This window comes from Zingiber officinale, chromosome 2B (genome assembly GCF_018446385.1).
Source record: "Zingiber officinale cultivar Zhangliang chromosome 2B, Zo_v1.1, whole genome shotgun sequence".
Lineage (NCBI taxonomy): Eukaryota > Viridiplantae > Streptophyta > Magnoliopsida > Zingiberales > Zingiberaceae > Zingiber > Zingiber officinale.
The window spans coordinates 123,662,803-123,683,515 of record NC_055989.1 but is presented as its reverse complement, the minus strand read 5'-3'; the positions used below and the strand labels follow the sequence as shown (position 1 = coordinate 123,683,515).

The 20,713-nt window shown below is 37.5% G+C and overlaps 4 protein-coding genes across 6 annotated transcripts; 3 read left to right on the top strand and 1 right to left on the bottom strand.

The window, feature by feature from the left end:
* The first annotated feature begins 1,352 nt into the window (after positions 1 to 1,352).
* On the top strand, positions 1,353 to 8,244 carry LOC122046995. Its single transcript, XM_042607993.1, has 2 exons — positions 1,353 to 1,972; positions 2,145 to 8,244. The coding sequence occupies exon 2, from the start codon at positions 5,345 to 5,347 to the stop codon at positions 6,224 to 6,226; it is 882 nt and encodes a 293-aa protein (XP_042463927.1). The 5' UTR covers positions 1,353 to 1,972; positions 2,145 to 5,344; the 3' UTR covers positions 6,227 to 8,244.
* On the top strand, positions 4,181 to 5,032 carry LOC122048646 (serum response factor homolog A-like). The gene is made up of 2 exons (XM_042610186.1): positions 4,181 to 4,315; positions 4,409 to 5,032. The coding sequence occupies exons 1-2, from the start codon at positions 4,181 to 4,183 to the stop codon at positions 5,030 to 5,032; spliced, it is 759 nt and encodes a 252-aa protein (XP_042466120.1).
* A 4,733-nt stretch (positions 8,245 to 12,977) lies between the features above and the next one.
* Positions 12,978 to 14,651, top strand: LOC122048645 (RNA polymerase II C-terminal domain phosphatase-like 3). Its single transcript, XM_042610185.1, has 5 exons — positions 12,978 to 13,196; positions 13,295 to 13,441; positions 13,997 to 14,253; positions 14,350 to 14,452; positions 14,556 to 14,651. Exons 1-5 carry the CDS (start codon positions 12,978 to 12,980, stop codon positions 14,649 to 14,651), a joined length of 822 nt encoding a protein of 273 aa, XP_042466119.1.
* Positions 14,652 to 15,420: 769 nt separating this feature from the next.
* On the bottom strand, positions 15,421 to 19,154 carry LOC122046994 (protein IMPAIRED IN BABA-INDUCED STERILITY 1-like). 3 transcript variants are annotated; one of them, XM_042607992.1, is made up of 6 exons: positions 18,421 to 19,154; positions 17,651 to 17,691; positions 17,406 to 17,559; positions 17,243 to 17,313; positions 16,607 to 16,834; positions 15,421 to 15,762 (listed from the first exon to the last, which is right to left on the bottom strand). In XM_042607992.1, the coding sequence occupies exons 3-6, from the start codon at positions 17,545 to 17,547 to the stop codon at positions 15,457 to 15,459; spliced, it is 747 nt and encodes a 248-aa protein (XP_042463926.1). In that variant the 5' UTR covers positions 17,548 to 17,559; positions 17,651 to 17,691; positions 18,421 to 19,154; the 3' UTR covers positions 15,421 to 15,456. The 3 variants fall into 3 exon arrangements, 1 of the variants encoding a protein (XP_042463926.1); XR_006130453.1 differs by lacking the exons at positions 17,243 to 17,313; positions 17,406 to 17,559; positions 17,651 to 17,691 and having other exon boundaries at positions 16,607 to 16,749; XR_006130452.1 differs by lacking the exons at positions 17,243 to 17,313; positions 17,406 to 17,559; positions 17,651 to 17,691 and having other exon boundaries at positions 18,421 to 19,153.
* Between the last annotated feature and the right edge of the window lie 1,559 nt (positions 19,155 to 20,713).

Below are 20,713 nucleotides of genomic sequence, written 5' to 3'. Positions count from 1 at the left end.
GCCCGGAGACTCCGGCCCTACTTTCTCGCACACACAATTGTTATCATGACGAACAACCCTCTAGAAAGAGTACTTCTTAATCCCGAGGCGTCCGGACGATTGATCAAATGGACAACAGAGCTCAGTGAGTTCGGCATACAGTACCAACCCTAGTTGGCCATTAAAGCACAATCATTGGGAGCTACGCCGTCAGATCGGGAAGAAGCTCAGTTGCTGAGGAAGAGAGCTGGTTGGTTCACCCTCATCGGGGATCAGCTTTACAAAAAGGCTTTTTCCAGACTGCTTCTAAAATGTGTCAGCTAGGAAGATGTGGAGTACATTTTATAGGAAGTACATCAAGGATCCTGCGGAGGGCATCCGGGCGATCGCTCGTTGGCAAGGAAAATTTTGCTAACTGGATACTTTTGGTCGACCCTCCAGGAAGATGCCGCTCGAACCGTTGCCACCTGCCTTTCCTGTCAAAAATATCACAATTTTTCCCATCGGCCAACGGAGGAAATGAAGGCGTCCACAGTATCCTGCCCGTTCGATAGGGATGACAATTTTCCCCGCTGGTTTGGGGCCCCGCGGGGAAAACTCGAAATGGGGATGGGGATCCCCGATTTTTCGGGGATGGGGCGGGTATGGGAATACTATCCCCATCCCCGAACCCGCCCCGAATATTATTATTATTAATATTAATAAATAATAATATGATTTTTTAAAAAAATATTAATAATAGTGTTAATATTAATATTAAAATTTTTGAAAATATTAATAATAATAATATTATTGATATTGATATTAATATTATCATTAATAATTATTATTAAATAATAATAATAATAATATAAATTAATTTAGAAATGGGGCGGGGATGGGGAATCCCCGAACCCGTGAGTTCGGGTTCGGGGAATCCCTGAACCCGAAAAAATGAAAACGGGGCGGGGATGAGAATGACAAACCCGCCCCCGCCCCGCCCCGTTGCCATCCCTACCGTTCGACCAGTGGGGCATGGACATTATGAGACCATTCCCCATGGCGACCGGGCAGCGAACGTTTTTACTGGTGGCGATGGACTATTTCTGCAAATGGGTCGAGGTTGAGCCACTGACAAAAATAACCGAGCAGATGGTCAAGAAGTTCATCTGACATCACATAATATGTCGGTTTGGCATCCCACGCCGGCTCGTGTCCGACAATGGGCGGCAGTTTGCCAGCCAGCATCTCCGAGAATGGTGTGAGGAGTACGACATTCAGCAACACTTCTCCTCCGTGGCTTACCTGCAAAGCAACGGACAAGCCGAAGTTGCTAATCGAGAGATTATTCGGATTCTTCGAGTTCGGCTCAACCATGTCTGAGGCAGTGATAACTCATTTATTTGGGCTCATTTTCTTGGTTGATATGGGGACTTTTTAGCTAATTTTATTTGCTACTTGACACAATTTAGATTGTTTGTAAATTGAGAATTGTGTGGAGCTAAGTTTCATTTCATTTCTTAAATCATGATATATTCCTCACCATTTGAATTGGGTCTTGTAGGATATAGGAATTGATACATGATTCAAGTGAAGCCTAATCAACTCAAGAGGAGTTCAACCAAGTGGAGAAGATTCACATTTTATTTGACTCCAACCAAATTCATTAAGCCAACCCATTGCTCTTGACCTAAGTTCAACCCTCACACCAAATCCCTAAATTCTCCCTAAACCAGATCAGGATTTACCCTAATTCCGGTTTAATTGGACCAAGGTATAAAGTCCAGAAAACTCGCGGATGAACAGTGGCTGCGCCTACTGTTCATCGTGCCAAATTCCTGCATCCGCATTTTTTCTCTCCATCGTAGCCCCCAAATCTTCTTCTGATCAACTTCTCAAGCGTCAATGTTGGTGTAGAAGACTAAGACGACTTCTGGGCAGACCTCAGGTAGCTGGAATCTCGCTAAGAGGGTTTCTATTGCGAGTTCTCTGCGTCTGAAGCTCCCTTGCTGCTGTAAGTGCTGGAAACTATGGAGGGAGCAAATTCACCCTCCATCCTTCATCAACGATCATCGGAGGGGTTCTCCGGTGGTTCTCGTCGATCATTCGCCCACCAACAACCCCCCATTGCTCTGTACAGTTTCAGATCTATGATTTCCATAATTTTCCTGCATTTACAATTTCAGATCTGCTTTTGGAGTCAACGTTGGTGAGGGTTTCTTCAATTGAGACTTCAACTGCAGTGTGGAACCAAGTTTAGCAGCTGTCTTCGCTTCATCTCTGATTTCCGGAGTCGAAGATTTCAATTCTGGTCCTTGTGTGACGGCAAGGAGTTTGGTGTTGAGAATTGATTGAGATTAAGTTTGGCTAGTTTCATTTCTGCAATTTAGATTAAGTATTTTGTTCCTGCAATTTTGTTTCTTCAATTCCTGTTTCCAAATTCTTACTACTGCACTTGAACTCTTTAATTTTTGTTAGTGCAATTTAGTTCTTTAATCATCTTTTTCCTGCAAACTTGTTACTGCAATTTATGTCCTGCACATTAGACTAAATTCTACAATTTAGCTGCAATTCAGTTTCTACACATTTTAATTTTGCATTTTATTCCCTACTTAATTTAGCAAATTTTGTTTGTGAAAATTGTGATTCTAAGTGTTTGATCTGCCTTTCAATTCTGCTGTGTGATTCTATAATTTTCTACAAATTTAAGTTGAGTTGTGTTGGTCTTTAAGTTTAGTTGCTCTTCTAATTACTTTAGGATAAGTATCTTTAGCTTGTTAAAAAATTTAGCTTTCTTGTTGAATTTAAATTCTGCTGTAGATTAGATTTAGATAATTATCGTCTATTTTACTGGTTTGTATTTTGATTTTAATTTAGGATTTAGTTCAAAACCCCACAACCCCACTTTTAAGAAGAAAACCCAAAAAGAACCCAAGAAGAGATTTGGATATGAATCAAATACTCACCAACTAGTTTCCTTGAGGAAATCGACTTGGGCCCTATACTACATAATTCTTGTGCAAATTTAGGGTTCTAAAACATTACGTTAATTTGATAAGTCCATTTGTGACACGTAAAATTTTAGGCTTATCAAATTTTGGCGTCGTTGCCGAGGAAACAAAAACTAGTATTGTTTGTTTGATTTTAGATTGTGCAGAGTGTTATCTCTTCTTCATTTTCATTGTCTTGATTTATTGCCTATCGACTTGTTGCTACTTGTTGATTGTGGTTTATGACCAGGTCTTCATGCGATAAATTGTTTGAGCTTGATCCAGAGATAGAGAGGACTTTTAGAGCTTTGAGGATTCAAGAGAGAACACCAGAAATTTCTGAAAGTAATTTTCAAGTTTTGGATATTTCAATGGCAAAGAACAACAGAACTATGAAGGAACTTGCTGCTCCTGATACGGCTTACAAGTATTCTTGCATTACTTATCTAGACTTGTCAGTGGATTTCGAGCTCAGATCGGGTTTAATTCATTTGCTTCCTAAGTTTCAAGGCTTATTAGGGGAAGATCCTAACAGATATTTGCATGAGTTCCATGTGGTTTGCTCTACTATGAAACCACAAGGCATTTCAGAGGAGGATATCAAGTTGAGAGCCTTCCCATTTTCATTATCAGGATCAGCAAAGGAATGGTTGTACTATCTTCCAGCCGGATTCATTACGAGTTGGATTGACATGAAGAGGGCATTTTTAGAGAAATACTTCCCGGCTTCTAGAACCACAACTATAAGGAAGAACATCTGTGGTATTCCACAAGTTGTGGGAGAGACTCTTTATGATTACTGGGAGAGGTTCAAGAAATTGTGTTCAAGCTGTCCTCAACATCAAATTAGTGACCAGTTACTTGTTCAATATTTTTATGAAGGTTTGTTACCTATGGATAGGAGCATGATTGATGCTGCAGCTGGAGGTGTTTTGGTTAACAAGACTCCAGAACAAGCAAGGGAACTCATTGCAAATATGGCAGAAAATTCTCAACAATTTGGGAGTAGGGCACTTACTACTAGAGGAGTTGGTGAAGTTCAAACGGTATCAAATGAGTAAAAGGAGAACAAGAGTTCATTGTTGGAGTTGACATCTTTAGTAAAACAAATGGCGTTGAATAGTGCTAGCCAAGTTTCATCTTTTCCAGTTCAAACGATGAGAGTTTGTGGCATTTGTTCGAGTCAAGAGCACACTTCGGAATTATGTCCAAATCTCCATCAAGATGAATCAATGGCGGCTATATCAAGACCACAATTTCAGCAAAGATATGATCCAAAATTTTCCACCTACAATCCGGGTTGGAAGGATCATCCAAATTTAAAGTACGGGAATTCCTTCTACCAACAACCACCTCAAAATCAGAATGTGCATAATTTTCAGCAATTTCAACAATCCAACGCTCCAAATCAGTTTTAATATCAGCAATTTCAGTCACTTGCTGTTCCAAACCAATTCTAGCATCAAAATCAACAATTTCAGCATCCTAATCAGTTCCAACAGCAATCATATGCCTCTTTCCATCCACAAAATCAGCAACCAAATTTTCAGCAGCAAATACAGAATTTCCAACAACCTACACAAAATTTACAACCTACACAGAATTTCCAGCAATCTACACAGAATTGGCAGCAACCAAATTCTTCTTTTTCTTCTCAACCGAGGTCCTATTCAAATCAAAGTAGTAACAACAGTTCAAATGCAGCAAGTACACAGCAGCAACAAAAGATGGAGGATATGATGCAGCAGATTTTGCAACAGCAGCAATTAGTTTTACAGCAGCAACAACATCAACAGAGGACCGATTCTGCTTTGCAAAACATTGAGAGACAAATTGGCCAGTTGGCAAGCAACATCAATCAGAGGCAAGTCCAAGGATCAAATCAATTGCCTTCACAAACAACTCCAAATCCTAGGAGAAATGTTAGTGCATTGACTCTTCGAAGTGGTAAGACAACTTCAGAATTAGTGCGGAATGTTCCAGGTGGATCAAATCTGGTTTCATCAGGTTCAATTCCAGCTTCAACAAATGTTGTGCAACCTCCAGATTTTGTTCAAAATAAGTTAGATTCTACTGCAAATTAGCTTCGGAATTTTTCAGCATCTTCAGCCCAAACAGATTCTGCATTACCTGGAAATGTTGGTGTTGTTCAACCGGATTCTGCACAGCTAATATTATCAGATTCTACTCAATTTGATGGCTCAGGAAAAGCTCCAACAGAAGTTCAGAATTCAGAAAGAAATTTTCAACAGCAAGGTGCCGATATTCACATCCCTTTGCCTTTTCCTCAAAGAAAAGTCCAGCAAAGAAAGAATGTAGAGGAAGAGAAAGCTAGAGAATTTCAAGACCTTGTGAATTTATTCATCAAAGTGGAAGTGAATGTGCCTTTGTTAACAATGATTAAGCAAATTCCGAAATATGCTAAATTTCTAAATGATTTATGTGTTCACAAAAAGAAGTTAAATGGGGAAGAATTGATTAGCATGGGGAAGAATGTTTCAGCCCTTATTCAGCCAGTTCCTAAAAAATGTGAAAATCCTGGAGTGTTCACTGTGCCTTGTGAGATTGGAAGTTGTGTTTTCGAAGATGCCATGTTGGATCTAGGAGCATCAATCAATGTGATGCCAAAATCAGTCTTTCAGACACTTGGAATTGGTCCTCTACAGCAGACTGGAGTTGTTATTCAGTTAATTGACCATAGCCAAGCTCATCCAGCCGGAGTAATTGAAGATGTGTTGGTGAAGGTGAGAGAGCTTATTTTTCCTGCAGATTTCTACATTCTGGATATGAAGGGAGATTTACTTGCGAATAGATCTCCACTCATTCTTGGTAGGCCATTTCTGAAGACTGCAAGAACGAAGATTGATGTGCACGCTGGAACACTATCCATGGAGTTTGCAGATATAGTGGTTCAGTTTAGTTTATCTGATGCTATGAAGCACCCGTCAGAGGACCACTCTATTCTTAGCATTGACATAGCAGATGAGTTGATTAGCATGGATTTGACTTTTGGCCTTGAGTCTCAGCTGGATATTTCTGAGGGTGAGGAGTGCCTATATGATTCTAAGGTTTCTACTGAAAGTGATGGTAATGTGGGAGCAGTTGATATGGAGCTCGTTGGTAGTTCAAGTTCATTGGAAGACAAATATTTAAGTGTAGGGGATTGCACAGAGGAAGCAATACCCCAAGAATCACATATTTTGATTGAAGTGTCACCTGAATCAGGAAAAGGTGAATATGTAAGTGTAAGGGATTGCACAGAGGGAGCAATACCCTAAGAATCACTACAGTCTGTTATTGATGCACAGCAGCCAGAGTTGAAGCCCCTTCCTGAACACCTTAAGTATGCATTTTTGGGAGAAGGACAGCAGCTACCTGTTATTATAGATCAGAATTTAGAGCCAGAGCAAGAACAGAGATTATTGGGAATTCTGAGACAGCATAGGAAAGCTATTGGGTGGACACTTGCTGATATTCCTAGTGTCAGTCCTTCGATTTGTATGCATCGGATTTATTTAGAGGAGGATGTGAAACCAGTGAGACAACCACAGAGAAGACTTAACCCATTAATACTCGACGTTGTAAAGAAAGAGGTGACTCGACTTTTACAGGCTAGTATTATTTACCCGATTTCTGACTACAAATGGATAAGTCCAATTCATGTGGTTCCCAAGAAGTTAGGCATTACAGTGGTAGCTAATGAGGCTAATGAGTTGGTACCTACCAGAATTCAGAATTCATGGAGAGTTTGTGTGGACTATAGGAAACTGAATCAGACTAGCAGAAAGGACCACTACCCATTGCCTTTTATTGATCAGATGTTGGAGAGATTGGCAGGGAAGTCTCACTATTGTTTCCTTGATGGATATATAGGATATTTTCAGATTTGCATCGCTCCTGAGGATCAAGAGAAGACCACTTTCACTTGCCCCTTTGGTACATTCGCGTACAAACATATGCCGTTCGGGCTTTGCAATGCACTAGGGACATTCCAATGATGTATGGTGAGTATTTTTGGTGAGTTATTAGAGCATTGCATGGAGTTTTTTATGGATGACTTTTCGGTTTACGGTTCATCTTTCGATGCATGTTTGGAACATTTATCTCGAGTTTTGAATCGTTGCATTGAGACAGATCTGGTTTTAAATTTTGAAAAATGTCATTTCATGGTTGAGCACGACATTGTTTTGGGACATGTCATTTCTAGGGAAGGTATTAAAGTAGATCCTGCTAAGATTAATGTTATATCTTCTTTATCTCACCCCGCATGCGTGCGGGAGGTTCGAGCTTTTCTTGGTCATGCAGGTTTCTATAGGAGATTCATACGTGATTTAAGTAAAATTGTTCTTCCCTTGAGTCAGCTACTGCAGAAGGATGTGACTTTTCATTTTGATCAGAAGTGCAAAGAGGCTTTTGAGAAGCTGAAAGAAGCCCTTGTTACAGCACCCATCATTAGCCCACCAGATTGGAGCCTTCCTTTTGAGTTGATGTGCGATGCTTCAAATTATGCAGTGAAAGCTGTACTTGCACAGAGAGTGGATGGAGCACCACACGTTATTTGTTATGCTTCAAAGACTTTGGATGTTGCACAAGCAAACTATACCACAACAAAAAAAGAGCTTCTTTCTATTGTGTTTGCTTTGGATAAATTCAGATCATATTTATTGTGTTCTCATGTAATTGTATTTTCTGATCATGCAGCTCTAAAATACCTCCTCAAGAAGCCCGATGCGAAACCTAGGTTGATCAGATGGATGCTTCTGCTCCAAGAATTCGACGTGGAGATACGCGATAGGAGTGGAAGGGAGAACCTAGTGGTAGATCAACCTGAGTAGGATCGAGGGAGAAATTGACCACAAGGATATTGCTGATGAGTTTCCAGATGAGCACCTCCTACAGCTACACGGTGAGACTCCATGGTATGCGGATCTGGTTAATTTTCTAGTAGCACAAGTTTATCCCACACAATTTTCAAAAGCTCAAAAAGATAAATTAAAAAATGATTCAAAATTCTATGCGTGGGATGATCCTTACTTGTGGAAGTTTTGTAGTGATCAGATCATTAGGAGGTGCATTCCTGATTATGAGTTTCATTCTGTACTTACTTTTTGTCATTCATTAGCATGTGGTGGCAATTTTGGATCCCAAAGAACTGCTAGGAAAGTGTTAGAGTGTGGATTATATTGGCCCACCCTGTTTCGCGATGCATATGTTTTTTATAAATCATGTAATAGGTGTCAGCGAACTGGAAACATAGGCCCTAGGAATGAAATGTCCCAACAAACTATGTTGTTTTGTGAAATCTTTGATGTTTGGGGAATTGATTTTATAGGTCCATTTCCTGTCTCTTATGGATTTCTATACATTTTATTGGCAGTTGATTATGTTTTCAAATGGGTGGAGGTCATTCCCACCAGGACTGATGATTCTTCAGTGGTTGTTAGTTTTGTCAGGTCACACATCTTTTGCAGGTTTGGAGTACCCAGGGTGATCATTAGCGATCAAGGATGTCACTTTTGTAACAGACACATGAAAGCTTTGCTGAGCAAATATGGGGTTGTGCACAAGATTTCTACTCCCTACCACCCTCAGACAAATGGGCAAGCTGAAGTGTCTAATAGGGAAGTTAAATCAATTCTTGAAAGGACTGTGGGACCAGATAGGAAGGACTGGAGCAAGAGACTTGATGATGCATTATGGGCTTATAGAACTGCTTTCAAGACCCCTATAGGAATGTCTCCATTCAGAATTGTGTATGAAAAAGCTTGTCATCTACCAGTGGAGACTGAGCATAGGGCATATTGGGCAGTTAAAGCATGCAACTTTGATACCAGCACTTCTGGAAAGGAAAGGAAATCGCAACTTCAAGAACTTGAGGAGATTAGACTGGAAGCCTATGAGAATTCACGGATTTACAAGGAAAAGACTAAGAACTTAAATAATAAACTCTAGTACTTAAGCCTGGAGGTCTAGAGTTCGAATCTTGGGGGAGGCAAAAATCCACTGCCAGGGGTGGAAAGTCCTAGTGAGTCACGACACGGCAAGGGTCGTCGGTCGACGACATGAGAGGTCGCCAAATGGGCCGACGATATAAGGGTCGCCAGTTGGGCCGCCACAAGGGCCGCCCAAGAGGCCAAAGGGCCGGGTCGTTACACGCTCAGCCTGGTAACGGACAAGAGATATAAGAGGACAAAATGGACAGCTGGTGATATCCTTCTCGAGACATGCGTGCCGACAGACAGCATGGTCGGAAATCGGACCGGACAGAAGATCGTACAGTGGAAGTTTCCACTGTCATGTCTGAGATATGCTCGGACGGTTGCGGTATGATGTCAGACACACTTTTCTGACACGCCCACTTTGAGGTATGCTTTGAGGAGCGTGCACGCCTCGTGAGACGTGTGCACGCTCCCCCGGGATCCTATATAAGGACCCCTTGACTTCAACGGAGGTATACACGATTCTTCACTATAGCTATAGTCTCGTTACTCTGCCTCTACTTCATCTCACCATCGCCTGACTTGAGCGTCGGAGGATCGTCGTCAGGAATCCCTTCCCTGCTCGGCTTTGTTGCAGGTTCGCCAGAGGTCCTCGTCATCTGGAAGGCCACTCGAAAACAGCATAGAGCGCCATGTCCTCAGCGCCCGTCGACTCGACTCTCGGACAGAATCAAATAGCAATATAATGTGTCCGAGATTGTATATAAAAAGTTTCTAGATTGATTGGTGTATTTGACTACTAACATCAATTGACTAGTGTTTATAAATAATCGATTATTAGTCATAAATTCAGACACAGAAAGTTTATCCATTGACTAGGGGAGTATGTTATTTTGTAACAAATGGATTTGTTATTATAGACACATCTATTAAGGGATATAATTAATGCTAATTGCGAGTTTGTATTATTAGATATGAGTTTCTTTGTGTAGAACGTGTTAATTCACATTATTAATGATGGGATGATAATAAAATCGGGTCTATTATTATATATGGGGAGTCATCCCATAGAGTTGGATAACTTGAGATTTCTTTGCTTCCATTAGTGAGGAGAGTATGATGCCATCACATAACCTATCTTGATTATTTTTTGGCTTAAGTCTAATTTAAAAACCATACTCCTAAATCATAATGTACATTTATATTCTTTTAGTTAACAATTTTTTAAAATTAAATCAATACATTAAAGCCAATATAAAAAAAAAGTAAACAATATGCAATAGTCAAAATATTTCTATTATAATTAAATAATGAGATAAGCATGTCTAAAATCATCACTAAATAATAATTTGTCTTATAATTTTAGAACTAAAAAGAATAATCAAGTCTATATAATTAAGTTGTTCAAGAATGCCTTTTTCAATTGATAATATAGTTAATCGTTTCAATCTTTCAAGTGTCATAGTGGATCGAAGAAAAGTTTTAATAAGCTTTAACTTTGAGAAACTTTGTTATGCACTTGCTACTATAATTGGGATACTTAACCAGATTTGATAAGCAACTTGAGGATTTGGAAAACATCCATCCATTTTCTTCATGTAATTCACTACATCAATTGTCAAATTTGCTTTTCTTGAGAATTTTCAAGTTTCTTGCAAAACCTTAACAAGACTTCATCATCTACACATTGTGACTTCTCCCGATTGAACAAAAAATTAGATATTTCTTTGTATTTTTGAAACCATTTAAATCGAGTTTTTTAGAAGCATGAGCGTGATCGATTATAAACAGAAAATAGTTGATTTGAATAAATTCTACGGCTGACTATGTCACTTCTAAATTGTTACTTTCATCAAATTACTTCTTTCTTCGAACAACATATTTCTCTTGTAATACTACTTCAATGCTCATCTCACATGCTATTTCTTTTAACCATGGTTTTATGTAACCAGCTTTTCTAAATTTTTCTAGAAATAAAAATAATTAATTGTAAAAGTTTGATAACATTATCAATATCCATATCTTCATATTGAAGAAATTTGCTCATAGTGTTGGTAGCATGGTTTTCAAGAGTTGGACGCTAGAGGAAAAGATATGCAGAAGCCGAGCCGATGTTGGCACAGTGGAGCTCGGAGGCCCGATCGAACACGACGTAGACATAGGGAAGTTCCGACCGAACGGACGTAACACAAGCATAGTGGAATTTCGGCCGAGCGGACGGTACACAGGAACAACGGATTCCCGGTCGAGAGATTAGTCCGCTCGACCTAGCAATATACTCTGTTATCGATCGACATCCTTTTGGGAGTTAGTGTCGTCAGCACCGAATATGAACAACCAGAAAATCGTATGACGGAGATTTCTACTGTTATTTCAAAAATATGCTCGGCCTATTAAGGTACTGTGTCAGAGATATTTTACTGATAAATCTTTTCAAGGAAAATTTTGGAAAATATGCTTGCCTTGAGCACGTAGAATCACTTCTTTGATGGGACACATTTTCAACAAGTGTGAAGACACAAATTGATATCTTATGGATACGATAAATTTAATCTTCATAATAATAATTTTATCGATGTGTTGGATGTGGGTCCATATGGCGAAGTATAATAATATGTGAGATGAAACTATACAAACTGAGTAGGTAAAGAATTTAAATTCTATTCATTTGAAACATTTTGAAATATATTAAGCACTTTAAAAACACCAAATAATTGAAGCGAAGATAAAATAAATTAGTCATAAATTCATAAATTCATGATGTGTAACAAATAAATTTATAGTAGAAAGTATATCTCATATCAACCTAATGTTTCCCTTTGATAGTGTAAATTTAAGACTCCTAAACATAGCATGACATGTTATTATCCCTTTAGGAAAATGTTTTGGAAAGGTCTATGTGCCCTCTATAATCCCTAGAAACTTCTCAATTTGACATATAAGACATTTCCATGATTCAGTGCGCGAAGTCTTATTAATGCAGGTCCTGAATCTATTGTAGACAATTTTATTTTACTTTGCAAATTAAAAAATTATTTTCAAGATTCGAACTCATAATCTTTAAATCACACGATAATAATAATTTTATCATTACATTAATTAGCCTCCCCTTTATGCATGCCCTTATTTATAAGTCCCTAAAAAATAAATTATATTTAATGATATATCACAAGATAAAACACGTATAGAAATTTTCAATGCCCCTTGCCATACTCCTTTTATATAAGAATGTTGACCATTGTATTAATGTGGGTGCCAGTAAATTAATGAGCAAAGGATCACAAAAAGATCAAAATCTAAGTACCACCTTGACGTAGAATACTCGATTTGTGGAAGAGTGGTGGTTTAGTCGTCACAAGAAGATTTCAAGCCATTATAACCAACCACGTATAAAAGCATTTGCTAAATTTGACAATCCACGATGTTTGTAGGTCCAATTCAATTATGTTTCCAATGAGATTGTATATGATAAGGTTGAGTGCCTGAGATATTGCATCCGAGAGTCATCCATAAGTAGTCATTAGTCATGAAAGAATAGAGGAGAAGTAATTTCCTCCCTCCTTATATACTGAAGTGGATAAAACTCACAAGAGATATGTAACAAAACAATTAAATCATTTTTCTTGTACAGACATATCAAGTATTTTTATTTTTTGAGAGTTAAGTCGTAAGAAATCTTTTACCTTTGATGGCCCAATAGTTCGATTATTGGAGACTCTGGTGACAAGTGTAAGGTAAGTTGCGGGATACACTAAGCCCTCTCAAATAATCTAGGTAGATCAATTAAGAGCATAGATTATAATATGTATGTCAAAGAGACAACAAATAAATATAAAGCCATTAAACTGCCCCGTTCTCTGCTGGACTGGGCTGGGCTGGGCTGGGCTGAGTTGGTCCATCCAGCCGGCCTTCAAGATCACAATGCTACCGCCTTCAGCAAGCAATCAAACCCTTGTTAGTTCTTATATTAATTAAATCAGGCGCCGTTGTTTTGCGCCACTTCATTTTCAAACCCTTGTTTGTTCTCCTCTTCCACTTTCCCTCCACTTCCAATTTCTCCTCCCCCCTCGTTACCTGATTAATTGTGATGATGCTTGCGTCGGATGCAAAACCACCCTCTGTTCATGGGTTCGACCATGGAGTCCTGGGTGGGTCGCATGAGACCAGAGGAAACAGACGCAAGCGCATCGACGATGAGTCCGCCGGAGACGACGACGCTGCCAAAAGGCAGAGAGTAGAATTGCCGATCTCTACGCCTAAACTGTCCTTGGTTTTGGATTTAGATCTCACTCTTTTAAACTCGATCGAGGTAATCTATCTACACTAATTGCACTGTAATTATTTGTTAATTTGTTGATTTTGTCAAAATAATATATTAAATGCTAACAAATTCATTTGATGGTTCAGTTTGATCGAGTGGTTTCGGCCGATAAACGACTTCTGAGGAGAAAACTGACGATGCAGCAAGAGAAGGATGATTGTGATCTTTTCTGCGTCGATAGTCTTCGATGTTGGACGAAACTCAGACCCGGAATCAGAGAATTCCTCCATAAGGTAACTTTTACCGTTTGTTTTATAAAAATATTAATATAAGGATATTGTTATTGGCTTGTAAAGATACTTAACTTCTGAAAATAACCATAATAACAGGATGTTTTTTTTTAAAAAAAATGAAGATTAAAGGAAAGTAAGATGGTAATAAAATCAACATTAATTCATCCACATTAAGAGGATGAATATTAATATAATTACTATTATGCATGGGAGGGTGGGGAGTTCGATCAGGCCACACGATTCCATTCGGACAGAAATTTAAATGAGCTTGGTTAATACAACTAATAATATTTGATACCATTTTTTTTTGTCAAACCAGTAACAACTTATTCAGTTTACTCTCCTGTGATCATTATTCATGCCCTATATATGGATGATGTTTTACTCACTAACATTACTGAACCAATTAATTTTTAATAATATTATAGTTATAATTACTTCTGTCTTTTCTATAATTTAAATAGAGAACTACTGATTTTTTTAATGTGGCTCGCATTCATCTATTACACGTTACACATATTATGGATTAATCATTTCTTTTATTTTTAATTGCAGGCGAGAGAATTGTTTGATCTGCACGTCGTCACTATGGGGACTCAGCGATATGCGGCTGCGATGGCCGAGTTACTTGATCCCACTGGCACCTTATTCTTCGGCAGGATCATCTCCAGAGAGGATGCCAGCATAGATGATCACGGTCTATTGATTAAAAATTTAGATCAAGTGACTGTTTTTGAATCCAGCGTGCTGATTTTGGATGATACTGTGAGAGTTTGGCCGCATAATCAATGGAATCTCATTCTCATTCAGAGGTACGTATAAATAAATAAATAAAGTAATATTTCTTTAATTATTTGAATAATATTTTTTATTCATTATTGAAATTGTTGACAATTTAATTTGTACAGATACGTCTATTTTCCTTACACTTGCCATAAATACATGGCGGCGGGAGATTCGCCACTTCATACGGGCGTGGACGATGATGATGCTTTAGCATCCGTCTTATCGGTAAGAAATAAATTATTTTCTAACCTACTCTCGTACTAATTAACAGGGATTAATTTACATTTTAAATGCTTCAATATTTCTAAAATTTATTTTCATTGAACAGGTGCTACAGAGAGTTCATGACGACTATCACTTGGTGCATCACTATGCGAGTCATGCCGATGTCAGGAGCATACTCGCGAGCACTCTCAGATCATAGCTCTCTATTTGCTACTCTAGATTAGGTTGCAATTGTATTACTTTGATACATTTGTAAACTTTTGAAATGATAAATGAAATATCCAAGAAAAGTTATTATTCATTCCATTGTACTAACCTTAGTTTTCTTGGGGACTCCCACTGCATTTTGGTTACTGGAGAAACACTCGAGTTGAGGAACTCATGTAAAAATGAGTAATAATCGGGTACCCCTTTGAGACCTAAAGGTTATTGGGACAATATCTACCTCAACATCGAGTGCTCCTTTGAGACCTTATGTGGATAATGCAAAAGCATTAGGGAGGACGATCCTTGCGTATGTGGCAGGTAAGTGCCTCTTCGCGGAAAACTATGGGAACACAATGGCATGATGAAATAACTTTGATTGGTAATTATTGATATGTTGAGTTACATTTCATAGCGCACAGAGAACTTCTTAAGGATAGGCCATAATGAAATAATTCTTATACATGTGCTCATTAACAAAATTACCTGATAGAATTAGATGAATTCGGATAATTTAAATGTATTTAACTGCATATTTTTTTGCGGGAATCATGCATGTGAATGCTATCTGGTGAGACAAGAGAGACCTTAATCTTTTTTTTATCAAGAGAGTTTTAAATCAAAATCTGCTGTTGCTAAATTAGGAGGCCACATCTCAATGTGGTTCCTTACTGAGATAAGGATTTTCATTCCAACCAGTGAAAGGAAAATACATTTCAGTATCCTTCATCGTTGAAGTGAAAAGGAGAAAATAGACATCTCTGTACCAAACAGAACTTTTATAACTTAAGCAAAACCAGTCATGTAAGGAGTACAAATGAGTAGCAGAAAGAGTGACACAATGCATCCCTACTTATTTCAGAAGCACAACGAGTAACATGAAAAGATCCCTCTAGGTCAGTGAGAATCTCAAACTCACATGTCCTAACATAAAATTCAATTTTGAAATTAACAAACATGATTATTATTTGTAGTCCTTGACATGGAGCCAGGCTCTCTGAGACACCTTCACCTACAGCAGCATCATCCTTTGAATCAATTTCTTTGTTGGGCTGATATTTTGGTAAGCTGGATGGTTCACATGCATACGACCGAGTCCTGAAATACTGAACAAGTTTGAGAAAACAATTAGCCTGAATACTGACATTGTATAGAGAACATTCATAGTGCATGTAACACCAGAAGACAAGTGAAACAATATGATGCAAGTTGGAAGATCAATGCTTGATAGAATTGATTAGGAATTTGGTTGTATGTCTCATTTCAGAATGCATCTTATTAAGGGATAGTAGAGTTAAAATTATGTGTAGTATAGGTTTATTACCACCTTCGTTATTTAGTTTTACGGTATTATGTTTGTCTTATATATAGGGCAACAGTTCAATCCAAAGAATAACAATACAGTATTTTTTTTTTCTTCTTTCAACTCATCTAAATCAGAACCACAAGAACATAATTTCTTTAAAAGAAAAATTAATAAAGAATCTTCAATATAGCGACAGTATGAAACACATGGTAAGGAGATAATTATTGAGTCTGCAATTAAATCTTTTTGCATGATGAGTTTAGATAATTTTCTAACAAATCTTTCTACCCTATGGAACCACCCATAGATGCCTCTAGGTTCATGTAACTTCAAATGGTACGATATAATTTCTTTTTCTCCCATAACCCACAAACCTTTCGTTAACTAAAAGTACATTCACATATTTTATCAGAATTTATAAACAAGATGGGCATCCTCTTCCAGATTTAAGTATAGGAAAATGGTATGAAGTGGATGTGACACTGTCATATAGGAGATGTACTATATATATATCTCTATTTCAGTTGCTTCCGGATGGCAAATAGTAGCAATGTGGAGTATCTATCTTAAATCTCATATGTAGAATAATAACAAATACTATAATAATGCAAATCACTAGAGACTAAATCCTACAGTAGTGTTACCTCAGAACTAAGGGCAGAGGAAGCTGAGCCACAGTTATTGGGCACAAGAGATAAAAACGTTTCCAACAACCTTAATGCACCATCTGGTAAACACTCAAACGTTTCTTTGATGCAATTTACATAAAATCGTTGAGGCTTGAAAACTGTTGCATGAGGTAGGTCAGAATTCCTCCAAAATTCATCAGGTGGAGAACCACAAAGCTTAAATATTTTATGTAGTTGCTCAACCTGAATATAATACGTGTATTATAAGAATTTGTAGCAAAAAAAAAAAGTGAGCTTTTAACAAAACCGAAAAAAAGATTAACACCATTTATGACCTCCCTTCAATGTTATGATAGTGGCATATGGACCTAAGCATGATGAAATATTCAGATAGTTATCAATCATGCTTCAGAAACAGGATAGCAAGTTATTGTCTGTATCTATTATTTTTTTTGAATCCAGTAAGGATGTGAAAATTCTGATATTTACATGTCCCTGAATTGACACAATGAATTAAAGTATTGTCTCTTAGAATTATCATTGTGTAATAATTGATATTAAAATAAGGCTTGATTCTTGTCTGACGGTCAATAACAACATTATAGTGAGAATAAGCATGCAGATATTAACAAATAATACTAGGATAATTACCTTAGTTCTTCCTTGTAAAAGATGCTTGCCAAGAAAAAGTTCTGCAAGTACACATCCAACGCTCCACAAATCTACAAATGGCTCTTAGTTTGTTGATCCTAGGAGTAGCTCAGGTGCACGATACGTAGTGTCATAACTCAAGTAGTTAGTGATTGGTTTGTACCAGGATTCCAAGTGTTAGCTAAACCGAAATCAGAGACCTCCAGAATCCCTTCATTGTTAACTAAGAGGTTTGCACATTCGATATCACCATGAATGATACTGTGTGAATGACAATGTTCGAGCTCAGAGAGTAACCGGTGCATATAACATTTGATCTACAAAATATGTCCTTGGTCAAGTTTCTTCTGCGATATATTTTTTGTTTATTTTATATTTTATATTTTATATTCAGAGAATGTGCATGACCTGTGGATTAGTGAGTTTGAGGTCTAGACAAGATGATAACCCTGCAAGATAATGCTCCATATATTCAAAAACAAGGTACATACTGCATGATAATCAGGAAGTAATTAAGCCTTCCAGCTTGATGATATTTGGATGATCAAGCTTGTGAAGGATCTATATCTCCCTTGACATAAACCTAACACTCTCAGGCTCAAAATTGTTGAAGTGCGCCTCCTTTAGGGCAACTATTATTCCTGTATCAACCTCACCAGCTCTAAAAACGCTGTTATATGTACCTTGTCCAATCTTAGAAACATTGGAAAATTAGCAATATAAGATGATAGCTGAATAAGGAATAAGAAAAGGATGTGTTTGCATAAAAGAGCAATTGATGCCATCTTTCAGCAGCAAAGAAAATAATATAATGACAAAGATGAAGAAAGAGAACCAGAAAAGGACATAGCTGAAGATAATGTAGGTAGATATAAGAAAATTATATGATTGTAGAGACCACATTATCCATTACACGAATCCTTTCTTGCTATCATTTGATAAAACCAATGTGTTAGCATCTCATACGAAGAATACAATCACAAATGATAATATTTCCTGAATACAAATTTGGTTCTACAAAAGAATTAGAAATGAAAAGGGAAAAAAAAGAGGAGAATTTACAATAATTTACTCGGCAATTTTTTTCTGCTGAATTTTAGATAAATTTGATTGACCTTTTCGAGAAAAAAAAAAGGAACAGCACAATTGAATTGAAAATCGAAAGTACACGATATTACCTTCTCTAATTTCAAAAAAGAGTCAGCTTTGAGGGACACCCATCCATGAATGGCTTCTCCGGCCACATTGCTCAGCCACGCAGGCCATCCTGTGGCGATCTGCTCCGCTTAGGCTTGTCGGTTCATGTTCCACATGCGGAAGCTCACAGAGCTATTGCCGGAGCTCATTTTCTCTTATTCCGCCGACTCGCTTCGTTCCCCAAACTCACCATTCTCGCGAGTCAGCGACTGTTTAGCGTGCAACCCTTCACTGCCTCGCGAGCGGCCGCCTGTCACTGCCTCTCCGGCCGCTCGCTGCCTCTCCCGATTTTTGTTGCTGATGGAGTTAAGGGTTACAATTTGCTTCGGCGAGGGAAGGTAAACGGAACCGAAGGGGAAAATTCCCGGTTTAATCCCAAATCATTTGGTTGTTTCCCGGTTCCGTCCCTGATCTTATTTGTGACCTGATTTAGTCCCATTTCTTTTTTATTTTTTTACCCATTTGATCTTTCCGTCAACTAATAGTTAAAATTAATGAAACAATCGAATCAATCCAAATAAAAGTCCAGAATAAAAGCCTTAATACCTCTTCAGATAAATTGATTCTCCTCTTCAAATCTTCATCTTCGGAGCTGCCTCTCACCGTCCAAGAATCTGGTCACGCCACCATTCAATTCGTCACCTCAATCCAGCAATCCTCCTCCACACTCCTCCACAACTCAAGGTCAGACTTTTATTCAGTTCTAATTTGTTTTCAATTCGATTTTTCAATCTTAACTCTTTTCAGGAATCTTATTCTTCTCATTTTTGTCACATGTTTCTTTTTTCTTGAGCTACGAACTAAAAAAAAATTAAACTTTGTTGAATAAGAAATTATTGTAGGTAGAGCAATGGAAATTAATGTTGTTTCCATCAATTGTTACATGTTTCTTTCTTCTTGAGTTATGGACTCATTTGTTACAATTATTTGGGTGTTTCCATTGAATAGGCAGAGCAACGAAAATATCAGAACTTTTATGACATGAGATGGCTAAAAAGTTAGGATACGATTTTGGTTGCAATTACAAGTTTGGTTGCATTTGATTTGATGGTGAAAGATCCTTTTTTTAGTCCAATTATAGTGTCATTAAGATGCAAAAGTCAATGAGTTAGCTAGGTGTACGAGTGAAAGTGTGAAACTGCTTTAATTCCAAGAGCATATTCCGTGATTAGATTAATGTTTCATTTGTGAGAGCAAAAGATATAGCCCTTTGTGAACCAAATTAAATTACATGAGTGCTTGATTTGTGCATACTTCAAATCAGAATAAAGGAGCCTGCACATTTACTTCCTATTAGAACATATTTTGGTGTCAAAATGATGTGAAAATTTATCTTGAACATCCAAATTTTTTAGGCTAATGGCATATATTGGTCACATTGATTGATTATTACTAACATTTTTTTTTTTTGTTACAGTAAAGTAGGATTTCGAGGACTTCTCATAAATCATTCTGGAGCAGGGATGAAGCATCAAAGCTTTTCGCGCATTTATAGAGAAACTACTTACATCTGCTTCATTTACATCTGATAAAGAAAGTGTGCAACTTCTAACACAACTTCAAATAGAATTACTCAAGTTGAAAAAATAGTTGAATTGAAAGATTACTTTTAGATTTAGAAAATGAGAACCGCAAATATGTATTGAAAGTTGCACGGATAATGGAAGGTATTAAACAAATAATAACTCTCTAGAAATTGGTGGAGAGGATTAGATATCATTGTGTATCTTTGTCTTGGATTTGTATGCTTTTAGTGTATTGGTGTGCAAATGTGATTTTTTTTTTATATATTTCGGAAACTTGATGTTTTTTAATTTGTCTTTCGGAATTATTCAAGTGTATGTGGAATGCAAATGTGAAATGTGGATGTCGAAGAAAGGGAAAATATGGTGAAAGCAATGTAGAATGCATACAGGTACAGTAGAAGTATCAACATTCACACAAATTCATCAAATTTTGTTGATGAAGAAAATAAATATACTGATGAAGAAAATACATGAAGTATCGCATTTCAATCCTCCCACAAAACACATCAAGCTTAGTTCTCACACTTGTTTTTCCAAGTAGGCACAATGCCACTGAAACCTCCAAAAAAACTAACATAAACCAATATGAAAATTGAAACTGGATACATAAAGAAAATCACATCTTCTTGATGGAATATCACTTCCAACAAAATCACTTCTTCTTAAAAGATTTCTGAGAAGAATTAGACTTGACCATGGGATTTGCTGGCAAAGACGATGACTGTCCAACTCTACCTCAAACACTAGC